General features: G+C 39.2%; 1 protein-coding gene across 10 annotated transcripts in view; it reads right to left on the bottom strand.

Annotated features, from left to right (window-relative positions):
- Window positions 1-237: 237 nt before the first annotated feature.
- LMO7 (LIM domain 7) overlaps window positions 238-15,294 on the bottom strand; it is an 87,745-nt gene continuing 72,688 nt past the window's right edge. For all 10 annotated transcript variants that reach the window (XM_024207013.3, XM_024207016.3, XM_024207017.3 and 7 more), the window contains 8 exons: window positions 15,200-15,294; window positions 13,370-13,435; window positions 10,897-10,949; window positions 8,475-8,694; window positions 7,171-7,476; window positions 5,456-5,564; window positions 3,441-3,543; window positions 238-342 (listed from right to left, as the gene is read on the bottom strand). The exon at window positions 15,200-15,294 is cut by the window's right edge and continues 339 nt beyond it. In XM_024207013.3, the coding sequence (XP_024062781.2) occupies window positions 320-342; window positions 3,441-3,543; window positions 5,456-5,564; window positions 7,171-7,476; window positions 8,475-8,694; window positions 10,897-10,949; window positions 13,370-13,435; window positions 15,200-15,294 (975 nt within the window). In that variant the 3' untranslated portion in view covers window positions 238-319. The remainder of the gene's footprint in view (window positions 343-3,440; window positions 3,544-5,455; window positions 5,565-7,170; window positions 7,477-8,474; window positions 8,695-10,896; window positions 10,950-13,369; window positions 13,436-15,199) is intronic.

Raw genomic sequence — 15,294 nt, 5'->3', positions numbered from 1 at the left:
ATTGGAAACTCTACTAGTTGATTATCAGCCTCAAAAATGTTTTGAAGTTATTACTGATAAATGTTTGTTCTCCCTTGTGCTTTTAAGTACATTGAACTCAGAAAGTGAATGTGTTTTCCTCCAAGAGATTTCCTTCTTGTGATTACATTCTCATAAATAACTAAAGTTGAATGAAAGATACAATGCATCTTCTACATAATCTAGACAGGCAAAAATGTTACCCTTAAAAAACACAAACAAAATACATATTTATAAATCTACATCACCAGCAACCACCTCCTCTTCTATCTGCAACAATGGTTTCATATTTATGGTTGCTTCACATGGCGGTTGGCTGTCCAGCTGTTGGGGTTGGGGAGAAATAGAAAAAAAGTTTTAATTAAGAAAGAGTTTATTGGAGTATTTTAGTAAACGTAAGATACTGAGTTCAAAAATGCCTGTCAAAATATCATTAATCAATATCTCTTTACAGTTCCCTTTTGCAAAAGGTAATTAACACAGCATCTAAATACAAGATAGAATCAACATGCAAACTATAATGAACAATAGCAACATTGGTTATACTGCGAGAGTAAATCTAAATTGCCATTTAAAACAAATGGATTTTCAATGGTGTATACAATCCACCCAAAAATATCATTTTAAAACTTGTTCTCAGTCAAAAATATTGGGGGGGTTTAGGGGTGGGAGTAGGACAGGTTTTTATTTTTTGTCAAATGTTTGCTAGATAGCTAAGCCCTTAACAATCACAAAACTTTTCAATTAACATTTAAAGTATCCATCCAATACTCTGCTGCTTTTGCAATATTCAAAAATATTAGAAGTAAATATATTGTACAAAGTTGTTTATTTTATGTCACTATCATAATAATCCTATAATTTGCCATCCCAAGGTTCTTAACCAACCTTCTACCCAAATATATGAGGAAGAAAATGGGCCACTTTACAGCATGTCTGGAAGTTTCACAAATTATAGGTTGTGACAGACCAAGAGGTACAGAAGAGACTAATCAATTCCCGAGTCAAGGCCCTTTTATAGAGAATGCACTATAAACAGCACTCTCATGTCTACAATGGGATGAGATCTAGCTCAAGTGCCTCCACTGATCACAACTGCTGTAACATACTGTGGGAAAGGCAGCTTCTCAGGTATCCAAGTCCAGAGAACTGGACTTATTAGGTTAAAAATCAAGATTCCACGTAGAAGCAAATTGGTCTCCATTGCAGATCCAGGAGCCCTCTCCTCTAACTTACCCTCTCAATGGCTTAACATACACACTGAACTGGGTAACAAGTTAGAATCCTACAGTAAACCTACATGAGAGCTCCCTTGCCCCGAACTACCCTCTAGGTCTTTAAGAAGAGTGGAGAGGAGAGCCACTCCAGAGTAATTCTGTCCAGGGATGGCTACATGTCACCACAGCTTTGTGGACCAGACTATTACAGGCAGATTTAAAAATTAGCCGGGGCACTTCATCCTCATCCACCAGCAGCAAATTTTCAACCACTGCCACCACTCAAATACTGGCTAGCTATAGTCAAGAAAATCTGTGGATTCCAAATGCCAGTGTTATATCAGTTACATAGCAATTTTCCCCAAAAAGGGCAAGTGATCAAAGGTAAGTCAGCAAGAGCATATGTGACAAGAAATGGTTTCTTTAGCAGAGACATCACAATTGTTTTTCAAAAACAAGTGGCATCCCTTTATCTTCTCCAAACACACACACACACACACACACACACACACAAAAAACCCCAATCTGGAAAGGGTGACTGTAACAAGGGAACCAGTACTTTCCCCTTCCTCCTGCTGGACCTCACCCATCCAGAAAAGACCCGTGGGTTCAGCTCACAGCTTGTAGCCCAGGATATCCCCATTGCCTTCCAAACCTCAGTGAGCCATACAGACCAAAATTTAAATGGAAAAGCTGGAGTGTTTGTCTCTCTGTCATTCATTCTTAGAAACTCTGACACCCCTCTTAAAATTATTAAAGAAGTTTGGGTTTGCCACATAAAAGTAGCGATATAGGAGACTCTGGGTAGAGAACTCTTCTCAGAATTAAGAAGTTGTCTAGCACTTTCTGCAGCAGCAAAGAGAAAATGCTTTTTATTCAAAGCACCAGCACCAAGCTCACTAAGAATTTTTGTAAATGGTAATAAAGAAAAAATTCTATACTGCATCCTTTAATTAAAACCTGCAAGTAAATCAATCCACTGCTGATTTAATACTCCCAAATGAATAACCAATCATGAGGCTATAATTCAAGAGAGAGTAGCTTTGGAGATAGTAACCAACATCCTATAATTAGGATAAACTAATCATTTTCCTAGTATGTGCATAGATCAGTTTTATAAGCAGATGCAATTTTGCAACGTGACTGATTTGTGGTTTAGTGAACAGCAATGCCTTTAAAGGTATGCCCACACCACAACCAAAAGGTGTTATTCGAGCACACAGAAGCAAGGGCTGCAGTATGGGCTGTACACCCCATCCAGGACCACCCAAGTGGCTAGTCTGTGATTCTGTGGCTTCACGGCTATTGTTAGTCAAGCTAGCTCGATCAAAGCTAGCTCAGATAGGCCTACACATGCTGCAGTCACACCTCTGATTGCAGGGTAGCCAGACCCTAAGGTGCCACTTTCCCAGATTTGTAAAGAATGAAGCATATCCATAATAACAGGGTGGTAAACCATTGCACAGTATGTTAAGGGAGTGGAGAGTGCAGCCAACAAAGAGAAACAGAAATGAAACCTTTATGAATCAATTCACTAATATTAGGGTTACCATACGTCCGGATTTTCCCGGACACGTCCAGCTTTTTGGTCCTCAAATCCCTGTCCGGGGGGGAATTGCCAAAAAGCCGAACACATCCGGGAAAATGCCGGCATCGCTGCCCCAGTCCCCTGCTTACCTGAGCGGCTCCAGCAGGTTGCGAGCTGCAGGCAGATTCCCCGCTGCGGCGGCGGCTGCTGCTGCTCCCCCCAGACACCTCAGTTCTGTGTAGCTGAAGAGCCGAGCTGCCCGAGTGCTACCGGCTTCACGGTTTACCGGGCAGCCTCCAGACTCTGTGCCCCGGGCCGGGTGCTTCCCCTCCTGGGCTCCGGCTGCGCTGGGGAAGTGCCCGGCCGGGGGCGCAGGGTCTGGAGGCTGCCCGGCAAACCGTGAAGCTGGTAGCGCTCGGGCAGCTGTTTCGCGTGGCTGGGAGGGAGGAGGGGGAATGCGGGGCACTCAGGGGAGGGGGCGGAGTTGGGCCAGGGCCAGGGTCCCGTGGAGTGTCCTCTTTTTTAAAACCTTTAATATGGTAACCCTAACTAATATACCAAGTTAACAAAGACTCTCGTGTTTAGCGCTAAGTACAGCAGTAGGCAGACTCTAGGAGCCCCAGAGCAAAAGTAGAAAATAAAGTTTTCACACACTTATTATAGTCTGGTCTCCTTACTTTTAAATCTGACATAGCAGTCGTTGCAGAAGAGTTCATTGTTTCGGATCCTGACTTCAGCTCCTGAGTGTGAGCCTCCAAGGTCACATGCACAAGCTGCGCACTGTATTAAACACCAATAATTAGCAACTTGTTACAAACACTGGGAGACAACATATTCAGAAGCAGCTTATAGTAAAAACCAGTGAAGCCTGAACCATAAACCCAAATTAGCGAAAGCAAACATACAATTTGCAGATTAAAATGCAGCCAACCAGAGGAGACATCATTTAAAGGTGATGACTAGCAAATTAATAGAGATGCACATTCTAAACATATAAAAAAGAAATGATTCAGAGATTAGCTCATGAAATCTTGTTTAAGCTTCAATTTCTCTGAAACAAAATTTTAAAAATGGCACAACATGAAATAACTTGTTCTTGAAACGGCAACAGCAATTTTGGCACAGAACATTTGTGTGTGCCACTTGCAGATTCCATGCAACACTATCTGCTTTTCATTCTGTTACCTTGCTTTTCAAGACAGGAAGCATTTATGCCCAATTATTCTAAGTGTGTATGCATAATTTAAAAGAATTCTTGGGAGCTTCACATTGCTTCGTTTTGCCAAAACAGAATTCTTGCGCCCCTTTCTTATGCTAATATTAAAATGTTTAAGCATAGTGGGCGAACAATGCATTGCTATAGTGGGAACTAAGCAATAGCTCTTGAATCTCCAACTAAGCAGAGGATGCACATGCACATATAAACCGCATGGTGTCTGGCTGGACTGTCTCTGTATCGCTGTTCATAATATGTGCATGATGGATTTAGAAAATAAAATGTTCTGTAGTCTTCAAGGGGGTTAGCCTTTGTAGCCTCTGTGAAAAATGCTACAGTATGATGGCATCTAGCAAGGGTAGCAGGAGAAAAAAAGGTTCTAGAATTAAGATATATTCATTCAGCTGTTCCACAGGGCCTTACACACATTCATAAAAGCCCTTATATAACATCTAAATAATAAATTCAACTCTGCAGTACTTTGTTCAATGGTGCACTAATCCTAAAACAATTGCCTTTGGGAGAGATCATAATTCCTCCTATGTGCCAGTGCAAAAGGGTAATTCCTCTGTGCTGACTACTCATGTAGCAGGAAATAACATTGAGGAAAGGCAGTGGAGAGCCGCTTGTGTGGATTACTATTCTTCCTTCTATGCAGGTGTACAGAAGTAGGTGGGAGCCTTGGCTCGTTTCCCTACAATATGCCACCCAACTCAGCTGGCACAGATTACTTCTTCCCTTCAGCCTGGAGGGAACCAATGATCAGAGACACTTAAGTCTTAATCTAGTTTCTCATCTATTCCTGGAGCAGTGCATCTATGGCTACGTCTTCACTACGGGGGGTCGATTTAAGATACGCGAATAGCGTAGCTGAATTCGACGTATCGCAGCCGACTTACCCCGCTGTAGGGACGGTGGCAAAATCGACCTCTGCGGCTTCCCGTCGACGGCACTTACTCCCACCTTCGCTGGTGGAGTAAGAGCGTCGATTCGGGGATCGATTGTCGCGTCCATAAATCGATCCGAGAGGTCGATTTCTACCCGCCGATTCAGGCGGGTAGTGTAGACCTAGCCTATGTGTTGTCCTTTACTAAGGGGTTTATGGCAAAGTGGCAAGATTTTCAGAAGTGACCAGTGATTTTAGTAGACTCAATTTTTGGATGCCCAATTTGACACACCATAAAGTGGCCTGATTTTCAGAGGGCAGGTGGCTCAGCATTTTCTGAAAATGCCTTTTTTTAAAAAGTGAAAATTGAAGTGTAGATGTTAAAACTTTAATAACAATCCGAGGAGTAGTATTAAGGTGAATGCTTAATGCCTGTGGATAGGAGTGTTGCATGGATATATGCATGTAGCACACAACATGAGTGGAGCATGTAGCATGTGATTAGTAGAGCCTTTGCAATCAGAACTCCAAGTAGCCATGCGTGTTCCAAGTTAGTTCCCATTTCTTCATGGTGTTTCTCCAGCTCTCACCTTAAAACAACGTAAATGATAACAAAGACCAAGAGATTCGATGATCATGGCTGCTCCTTTGCCCAGAACGTTATTACAGTATGAACATATTTTCTTCCCACTGACTGACCTAGATACAGAACAAGAATGTGGCTCAGGTCCTCAAAACCACTTGAAAAGGTTTAAAATATAGACGAAAGTGATCAAGAGCATGATGTCATGAGAGAAAGCATTGAAACAGAGGACTGTGTGCTGCAGTTATGAATGGAAAATTAGGTTATCTGGAAAAAACATCAAAATTAATATTATGTAATTAAATCTGCGAGCTATAAAAATCTAAAATTTAAATTAGAAAAAAATGTACAGAAACAGACAAAACAGAAGTGAACATAAGATTTTATGTAGCATTCTTGCACACTATTTTATGTTAAATGCTGGTTGAAGAGGAATCTAAAACAGATATTGCTATGCTTGGAAACTAGTGATACATAGTTTTTGTGCTCCTGTCTCATTTCTTATCTGAAAAACTATTATTAGGGCTACACTTTACTAAAACCTTTTCCAAGAACTACCCTCTGTAGCTTGTTAGATAACTGAAGTCTGGTTCTGGACATACATTATATTAACTCCTTTAAACATGTACCTTATAGAGGTCAATTTCCATGGGCCAACCAGATTATTTGAAATCCGAAAATGGAAGAGAGAACAAGAGAAGCAGCCATTTTTAAAGGGGTCATTTTCTTACACTATTAAAAATTAAGTAGTCTAGCTTTTAAAAAAAATCATCAATTTATCAAAATGTTCATGAACGCTAGAGCTAGGAAGGGTGAAGGAATGCTTTTGCAATGGTCTCATTACACCTATTGCATATAACTGTGTGTGCATGAGTTTCCAAAATCTTATATACACATTTGTTTAAAAAAAGGTTTTAAAAACATGAAAGAGCACGGTTATCTTCACTCCAAAATAAACTAATTATTACTCCCTATTCTGGATTAAAATAAATGGATTAAAAAAAGTTTTTAAATGACCTACCCTACAATTACCCAGGATCACTATCCATGAACATTCCTGAGAGTTCCCTGAGATGATGTTGACCACATGTCAGCAAAAGAGATGTGATCAATAAACTGTGGGTCTTAAAATTTTATGTATTTATTTTTTAAACAAAAGATTCTTGCAAAACCAATAAATGTCAGAAGTGATGTCTAGAAAGTACAAGGAGACTTTTATTATCATTTTTGTAACCCACAAATAATTTTGAGTTGAGTAACTAAAGATTTATTGCTTCACCTTCTCTTTACCAGTGTAAGGCAGTAGCAACAAAGCCCTGGGAAACTTTCTGAACAGCTATGAGAAATATGAAAGTGATAACACTGTTCTTCTATTGAACTCACAACTCTGGGTTTAGCAGGCCAATGCTCAAACCACTGAGCTATCCCTCTTCGATGGTGCCTTTCAGCGAGATAACTCAAGGCACTTTTCAAATACTAAGTTTTACAACACTCCAATGTGGAATATTATACGATATAATATAAACAATATAATTATACTGGTTTCACACACAATCAGACTCCAGTATTAAGAGACCAAGTAGCTTGTTTAAGATCAAAGCAAGCCATTGGCAAAGCTTTTACAAGACTCATTAGTTCCAACTCCTCTGCTGCAACTACTATGAGAGTGTCCACAGTTCTGCCAGCTATTTATAAATTTTCAACAGATGGGCAACTACTTACTTGTTCCGCTGCTGAGCTCCTGATTGGGAAGCAGAGGTAGGAGACTGAGCACGTGGTACAGAAGAAGGTGCTGAGGGGAAAGTGTGGGAAGAAGTGGCTGATCTTCCAGAGCTGGCTGAAGGAGGTGCTACACTGGAGGAGGGGGTACGCATGTAAGCTCGGTTTGAAGTAGACACTAGTGGAGCAGCAGAGCGACCAAAATCTTGACTAGACGACAAAGATGTGGAAGAGGCAGATTGATTCGTCCAAGGTGGATGTCTCCATGAACTTGTTCTTGCGGAATCAAGATTATCTAAAGATTCACCTCTGAAATGTATAATTGTCATGTGCAGAATATTACTGCCCAGAAACATATCTTCTTATGAACTAACCCTTTATCGTGCTTTGATTTTACAAAAAGGAAATATTTAAGTTTTCACTTTACACAAGGTATCAAAATATTCACAGTATCTATTTTAAAGGTTGATTTTCTAAGCATAATTATTTTTGATAACCTGAAGAATATATTATTATATTCCTTTATTAAAAATATTTGAAGTGGCAAACTATTTATCATAACTGGGCTTCACTAGCCTTGGGGGGGGGGGGGGAAATGACCAAAGAAGGTGAGGCTAAAGCACTAAAAGTAACAGCAGAACACACTTCAGTACAGCTTTATCAGAGTGAACCAAATCAAATTGTTTTTATTTAGTAATGACACCAGATAGTGGTGGTGTTTGTATTTTTCTCTAAGGGATACCAGTTCTAAAATAGATCAATCCCTCCCCCCATTAGTCAGTCACATTGTTCAGAAACCAGCTGTTGGCACAACAACTATGACCTCATGACTGATATTTTACTGTTTCCTAAGTGACAAACCCAATGTTTAGACCCTACGCAAGCAACACACACAGAAATTCTGAAGTTTCCTACAAGATATTTGTGCGTGTTAGAAATTACTGAAAATTATTCTTCAGAACCTATATTTAAGCTTTATTTCACAACAAATTAAATTACTGAGGTTCTCAAATACATGTGCAAATGACAAGGCACATTAATCATTAATTCACATTACTGGTACATCAAAGGAGAAATAATCAATTGAGGAAGTATTTACAGTCCACACAACAACACCTTTATACTCCGTACTTGCAAATATTTGATCTCAGCTATAACACAAGCAAGTTATACCCCACTATGTTGGGACTCAAATGAGCTCAAAATCTTTACTGGCTTTACAATCTGTGCTGCAAAGCAACGTTTGAGTGCCCCAAAACTAAATATTTATCTAGAGGCAAAGTTCAGTTTACAATTTAGAGTCCTACCTCTTCATTGTATTCTGGTGTAGATTAACAGGGTCCTTATGCACACTAGAACTACGCTGTCTAATCCAGCTGTTGTCTGTATGTAGTGATGTTTTTTTTCTCATTTCCTGAAGGATATGTTGTCTCTCTATTTCTGCTGAAGACGGGGCACGCTCTTTCTGAGACCCCTTCTGTGAATCACTGACGTTCCAAGACCTTTCCAAATATTTGTTGTTTGTACCTAATTTGAAAAATACATACATCTGTCAAGTTTGAGGGAGATAAAAACATAAAAGCTAAAATTAAAAAGCAAATCATTAAACTAGTGTTGCCATATCTGAAGCAACACATGCACCTTTGTGTTATTAATATTTGATGAAGAATAATTTCACCATTTTAGTATTGACTGCCATTACAAAGGCAAATATTACCAGACAACATGCACATTAGAAGCATTAAAGATACCACCAGACAAAAAAGGAAGTATCTAGTGTCAAGCCAGCAGTGAACTATCAAATATCCAAGTTAAAGCACAGAAGCAAGCATCAGGTATTCTGTACTTCTAGGATATAGTGCCAGAATGGGATACGAGTTATTTTGCCCGTCCTCCCCTGCCCCGCAACATAAATATCCCTAGGCTGCTTCTTACAGATGTAGGCTTTTCAAGTGACTAGTGTCAAATCAAGCAACAAATCATAATTTACAATGTGGCAATTTACAATTAAAAAAAAAGTCAAATAGAAACAAGCAAAAACTGCTTATCAACCATGGTACAATGCCACACTACTTTTAAACAAATGGGTATTCCCTGCACTTTTAAGGTCAGATGAAAGCCAAAAAGATCCTTTGCTCTAAAAGCTTGAACTCCCCTCCCTCTTTGAAAGAGGCTTTTCTCCAATAATGAGATGGAAGCCTGCCAGAATACACAACTGCATCACAAGTTCCTTCTCCCCTTTCAGAATTTATAATCCACACCCCCTCTAATTATAGGAATTATTCCCTGTTCAAAATGTCAAATTTATTGTGTTTTAGAGGAGACAATCTTGCTTTATAAATGTATCTGCTTCAAAAACACCCCTTGCTGGAAGCATTTTATCTTCTCCCTAGTTACTGGGATATCTAGCCATTGAAGGAAAGGTCAAACTTCTGGTGTAAGGCATCCTTTGGTCCTTACTTGACATCTTAAAAAGGTAGAAAAAACAATGCCACTCTCCTCAAATGAACAGAATTACTTGTTTAAAAAAAATAAAAGGAAATCTGTTTTTATTCAGCTATTCTTTGTGCTAGGCCTACTTAAGTGAACAAAATAGTAAGTCACTTCAGTTTTAATATTCCCTCTTCTAATACTGCTTTGACTACAGATTTACTATTGGATTTATTGGTATTGATTAACTTGTCAGATATTTCTGGAAGTCTAGTCATCTCATTAGTTTTGGGGATTGAGATGTGATTTAAGAAAGTGATCTTCTTGCCAATTTGAGCTGCATTCCCACCTTGGTCTGGGTTAGCATGTTCCATCTGATAAACCATTTGTTTTCTTGTAGTCTCCAGCTCTGATTCTTTTGCCCTTTGCAGAGTCTTCCTACTTTGCTTTCGGTTTAACTCATCTTGCAACAGCCATCGCGCAATACCACCTAGTGGTTTTCCATATTCACCTACAGTCACGTTTGCATACACAAATCCATGTATTACTTGTACAAAATATTTTTTTTTAAAGTAGCTTGTTGTATCTTCCATCATACTGTCTTTAGTAAGTCATCCACATTCCCTATACTCAAAGCAGATTATAATATATCTAGAATATAATTTCTAAAGAAAATGCTATGTAATCTTATATTTTGGCAGCTCCTTAAGAAAACTGAAGCCATTGTTATACCATCATGAAATCATCTCCAGTTGTTTTCGTCCCATATATACAGAGTAAATGTTGCAAAACAATTGTGTTAAAAATATTGCCCCAGTGTTTGTAGCATTGAGTTTTGTTATTCCCAGTGCAAACGCACTAGCATAGTACATCTATTATCCACATTAGCCCCATTGTTTCTATATTCAATCTACCACAGAAAATGCATTAAAATACAGCCTTACACATAACTGTTTAAAAGTATTAATGCACCATATAGATTGTGATTATAATAATGACTGTAATCCATACCACTTTAAAATAAATTTGAACTAAAGTATATCTTAGTAAAGCATCCATTCTGAATTTAAACTTTTGGATAATTTACCACATCCCTTAGATAATCTATTGCAGTGGTTAATTTTCCACACTACTAAAAATCTGATATAGTATGTCGTATACTTGAATTATGAGTGGCAATCAAAAATGTAATTTTTTTGACCTTCAAATATCTAGTTGCTGTAACTACCCTTTGATTGTATTCATGTTTTCATGCGGTTAATAATCAATTAAAGATCTAATAGCAATTAAAGTGCTCACCATTTCTGCTTCTGGGGTAATCATCCAGTTCTGAAGTCGATCTGGATTTATTTCTATAAATACAGAAAACATGCATGAGTTGTATTACCATAGCACCCAAGAGCTCTAGTCATGGTGCAGGACACTGTTGTGCAAGGCACTCTACTAACACAGACTAAAAAGATGGTCTTGCCCCAAAGAGCTTACAATTTAAGTATAAAACAAGATATAACAGATGGATAGACAGATAGACAGACATAGGAGAGTACAAGGAAATAATGAGGCAACACTAGTCAGCATTGACGGGCTGTGGTCTCAGCACACCAGCAGTATAAGCTATCGTTATTTAGTACCTATCTTGCAGTAATTCCCAAAGACCTCAATTACAGAGTGGAGCATCATTCTCCTAGGTGCTGTACAAATATTTGAAAACATGGTCCCTACCTCATTCCCCCAGATCATTAGACTGGAATATCAATGAAGATCAGACACAGTGCAGCATACCAGTCTAAGGAGAACTATTTCAATTTTTTGGGTGCATGCTTATATTTTTAAGTTTGTTACATGGTGATGTACTTACCACTTCCTAGTTTGGAAGTGCTATTGCAGCTGAAAGAAAAGTATGGCCTTACATGCTACCTGAGGATGTTTCTTGGGAAATCCTTGTGGTTCATTGTTCCTATCATGCAGGGGAAAGTGCCTAAGAGTTTTAGCTGGCAAAAGTCATCAGATGCACAAGAAAATGAATAGTAGGCGAAAGTGTTCTGGCTACCCAGTGTGGAAGTTAACATAGCACCTGTCTGCTGTATGCTTAGCTCTAGCTCATGAAAGTGAGGCTCTGACTGTACATAGAAATATGGTGTTTATTTAGAAAAGGAACAAAGAGCTCATTTCTTGGACAGCAGCTTCAATATTTAAACTACTGATGGCTGTTACAGCAGCATCACTGTATGCATTCACTACCCAGTGCAAAATGAGTCTATCGTATTAAACCAATACGGCCTTTGCATGCAATATTCTTAATTGTATACAGTTTCCTGCTCCCCATATTAATTGTGTGTCCTAACATAGTCTGACCGATCAGTTCTTGCACTGGTCAAGAGCTGGTGTTACAAATGCTCAACTGCATATAGAAGCAGTTACAACAGGGAACAAGGAAGCTAGACCTGGGCTTATGCCTCTAGCACCTTTGGCCTCTCCCCATGCCTCCACAGCATAACCATGTGGTGCAAAAGCCCTCATCACTTGCTGAGGGCAGAGCACTAAGAGGACAGAATACCCATCAGTAGACCTCGGCGAAATATTTTGGACAAAAAGTTTATTTGCCAAAAAATGCAGTTTTGGTCAATCCAAAACTATTTGTCAATTTGACAGGAATTCACTAAATAGTTTCAGCCAATTTTTTTTCCAGGATTTAAACACCATTCACAAAATGGGGAGGTGGGGAAGAAGAGGAGAAAAGGAAGAAGAAGAGCTAGTGGTAGTCCTCCCATATAACCGTTAGCCCTGGGCAAGGGTACTCACCTAAGAGGTGAGACACCCTCCACCCCCCTTTCTATTTGAAGTGGAGAAGGGATTTGAACTGAACCTCCAGCCTCTCAGAAGAGTACCATAACCATTTTTGATTCACCAAAAAAATTCAGAATTTTAAGTTTTGATTCAACAAAACCTGAATTTCATTTTCAAGTTTTCAGAACTGCTAGCGAATTAAAAAAATCATTTATGTGCCCAGTTCCATGCATCAGATGCACCATCTCAGGTCTTGGAGTTTCTTCTTGTGACATCACAAGTGCCATACTTATTTCTATTGAAAGAGTGGACTAATTGCTGAAAAAGGTATACAGATGACTCTTACAATCAACTGTGGGGTACTATCTGAATTAATGTTGGATGGGATAGTTATGGATGGAAGATATTTTTACAGAAATGGGGAATTTAGTACTTTTAGGATTATTCCAATAATTAAAAGGGAAAGAAAATACAACTGTGCATTTAAATGAACCAATGCACTGTTGACAAAAAAGAAAATAGGCAAAGTTTAAAAAACGGAAAACTAAAAAGATGTGTACCATCTTCCTGATAATTTTGTACTTTCACTGTATCCCTCCTTTCCCTGCTTATCTTTTATGTTACACAATTTTCTGTGTGAGAACCATGCCCTAGCTTGTATAACACATTATGACACAACCACTGTAATAGCGGAGATTGTTTTCCAGTCTCATCAGTCCATTCCCACCCACACATTCACCTTCTTACACTTCCTGGCTTTCTTTATATAAAGATGTTCTATGTTACAAACTGAGTATGGCTTAAAGAAACCAGGTGGCCGAAGCTCCTGTAGGTGAAAGCATAGCACAAGGACTGCAAAACAATATTGCTGGTAAGGACTCTAAACTGCACCACACCAAAATGGTTAAAATTTAATGTCAAATCCAAGGCTCTGTAATATAAAGGTGAAATTCTAACCTGCCTGGAGATTCAGTATCATACTAACCTGTCAGCAAGGAAGTGGCCAGATGGATCTTCGAAGTTTTTAGATATTTCATAATGGTCATAATGTCTATAAGCAAAAAATAAAATACAATAAAATATATGAAATAAAGTGAACTAAGTAAATATCAAACCCAAATTGGGAAGAGAAGAAGAAATAAGGTACAAACAAGAGATCCCAACATGTAGACAGCAAACTGAAATTCTAGGAGGCTCAGCTCTTGTTTCAGTTAGAAATGAAGTTGCATGACAGATACAGCTTTCAAAGATCTTTATGAAGCCAGTCAGACCTACTGTCTGTAAATGACAATAATTATTAAACACGGATAGCAAAGCGTTAACATTAGAGGAATATGTATATCTATACGAATACAGCTTTTTGGGGCAGGGGCCACGTCTTCATACGTTTGTATAGTGCCTAGCACAATGAAGCTACCATCCCAATTGGACCAGAAAGTGTTGTTAATATTGTTAATACATTTAAAGTCCTACTTCAGCAAAGCAGTTTGTACATGCTTAAGCCCAACCCTGTTTGGCAAATCCTTAAGAGCGTGCGCACACAAAAAATTGTTTCTCTGATATTTTAGTGAGAGTGGCACTTCTGTGTTACTTGTAACACTAGTAGGTAAAACATTTTCAGAAAGGAATGTTATTTATAAGTTAATGTGTGTCCCTTCCCCTGCTCTCCTTACTCTTTAAAACAGACTGCTGAAAAAGGTAGTGGAAAGAGATTGTCTGAAATAAATAGATTTAGACTAGGTATTTCTAAAATGCTGTGGTATCTAAGCCAATATAAATTCTCTCATAGATACTGCAGTGCAGGGATCAGCAACCTTTGGCACGTGGCCAGTCAGGGAAATCCGCTGGCGGGCCACGACGGTTTACCTGCAGCGTCTGCAGGTTCAGCCGATTGCAGCTCCCACTGGCCGCTGTTTGCTGTTCCAGGCCAATGGGGGCTGCATGAAGCAGTGCGGGCCGAGGGATGTACTGGCCGCCGCTTCCCGCAGCCTCCATTGGCCTGGAACGGCGAACTGCAGCCAGTTGGAGCTGCGATCGGCCGAACCTGCAGGTAAACAAACCATCCGGCCCGCTGGCGGATTTCCCTGATGTGCCGCGTGCCAAAGGATGCAGATCCCTGCTGTAGTATCTTTATTCCACAATTAATAGAAACATATTGCTGTGCTGGTCAAACCACTACAAGATAACAGCAGTAAGTGTTTGATTTAGGAATGCAGACATGCAGCTGGTAGGAAATAATTAACTCAATATTTCATTATAAATCTGTACAGATGTGTTGAACCACAGACAATGCAAATTCCCCATTAATGCTACATATTGTCAATAGAGCTAGGTGATAACCTCAGAAGTTTTCATGGTAAATTTTCAAGTTTTTGGCTCAGCTCTTATCAGTCACCATGTTCACTTGCGTAAACCCTTTTGAACAGAAACCTACGAAAGCAAATAAAACTAATTTCGTTAAAAGACAAAACCACCAGATTTAATTATGGGCCTGATTCTGTCACACCCTTACAAACAGTGAATAGCACTTTAATCTGACACTCAGTGGGATGATGAGCGAAATAAGGTATCACTTAATAGAAGTAAGGATGATAGGCCCTTATGTTTGACTGAGGTACAAAATGTGTATTGGTAGTGTAATGAGACAGGTTTAGGTTGTCACAGAATGCATTCTGCTTAGTGACTTCATGTCTGTCTTTTCTCTTGATATTCACAAAAACATATGTTTAATATGCACATACTTCAGAATATCTGCATTATCTTTGAAAATATACTTTCGAAAAGTAAATGCATCTCTTCCATTGAGTGCGCCAACCTTCGGTATTGGGGCATCTGCATTGGTATCTCCCTTTCTTTTTCCATGCGCCGCTTCTGCTCCTCGGCCTCCGCCCGCCGCTTCTGCTCCTCGGC

Source organism: Terrapene carolina, unplaced genomic scaffold (assembly GCF_002925995.2).
Source record: "Terrapene carolina triunguis isolate 2854851 unplaced genomic scaffold, T_m_triunguis-2.0 Scaffold21, whole genome shotgun sequence".
In the NCBI taxonomy this organism is placed as follows: domain Eukaryota; kingdom Metazoa; phylum Chordata; order Testudines; family Emydidae; genus Terrapene; species Terrapene triunguis.
This window is presented reverse-complemented; position numbering and strand designations above follow the sequence as displayed.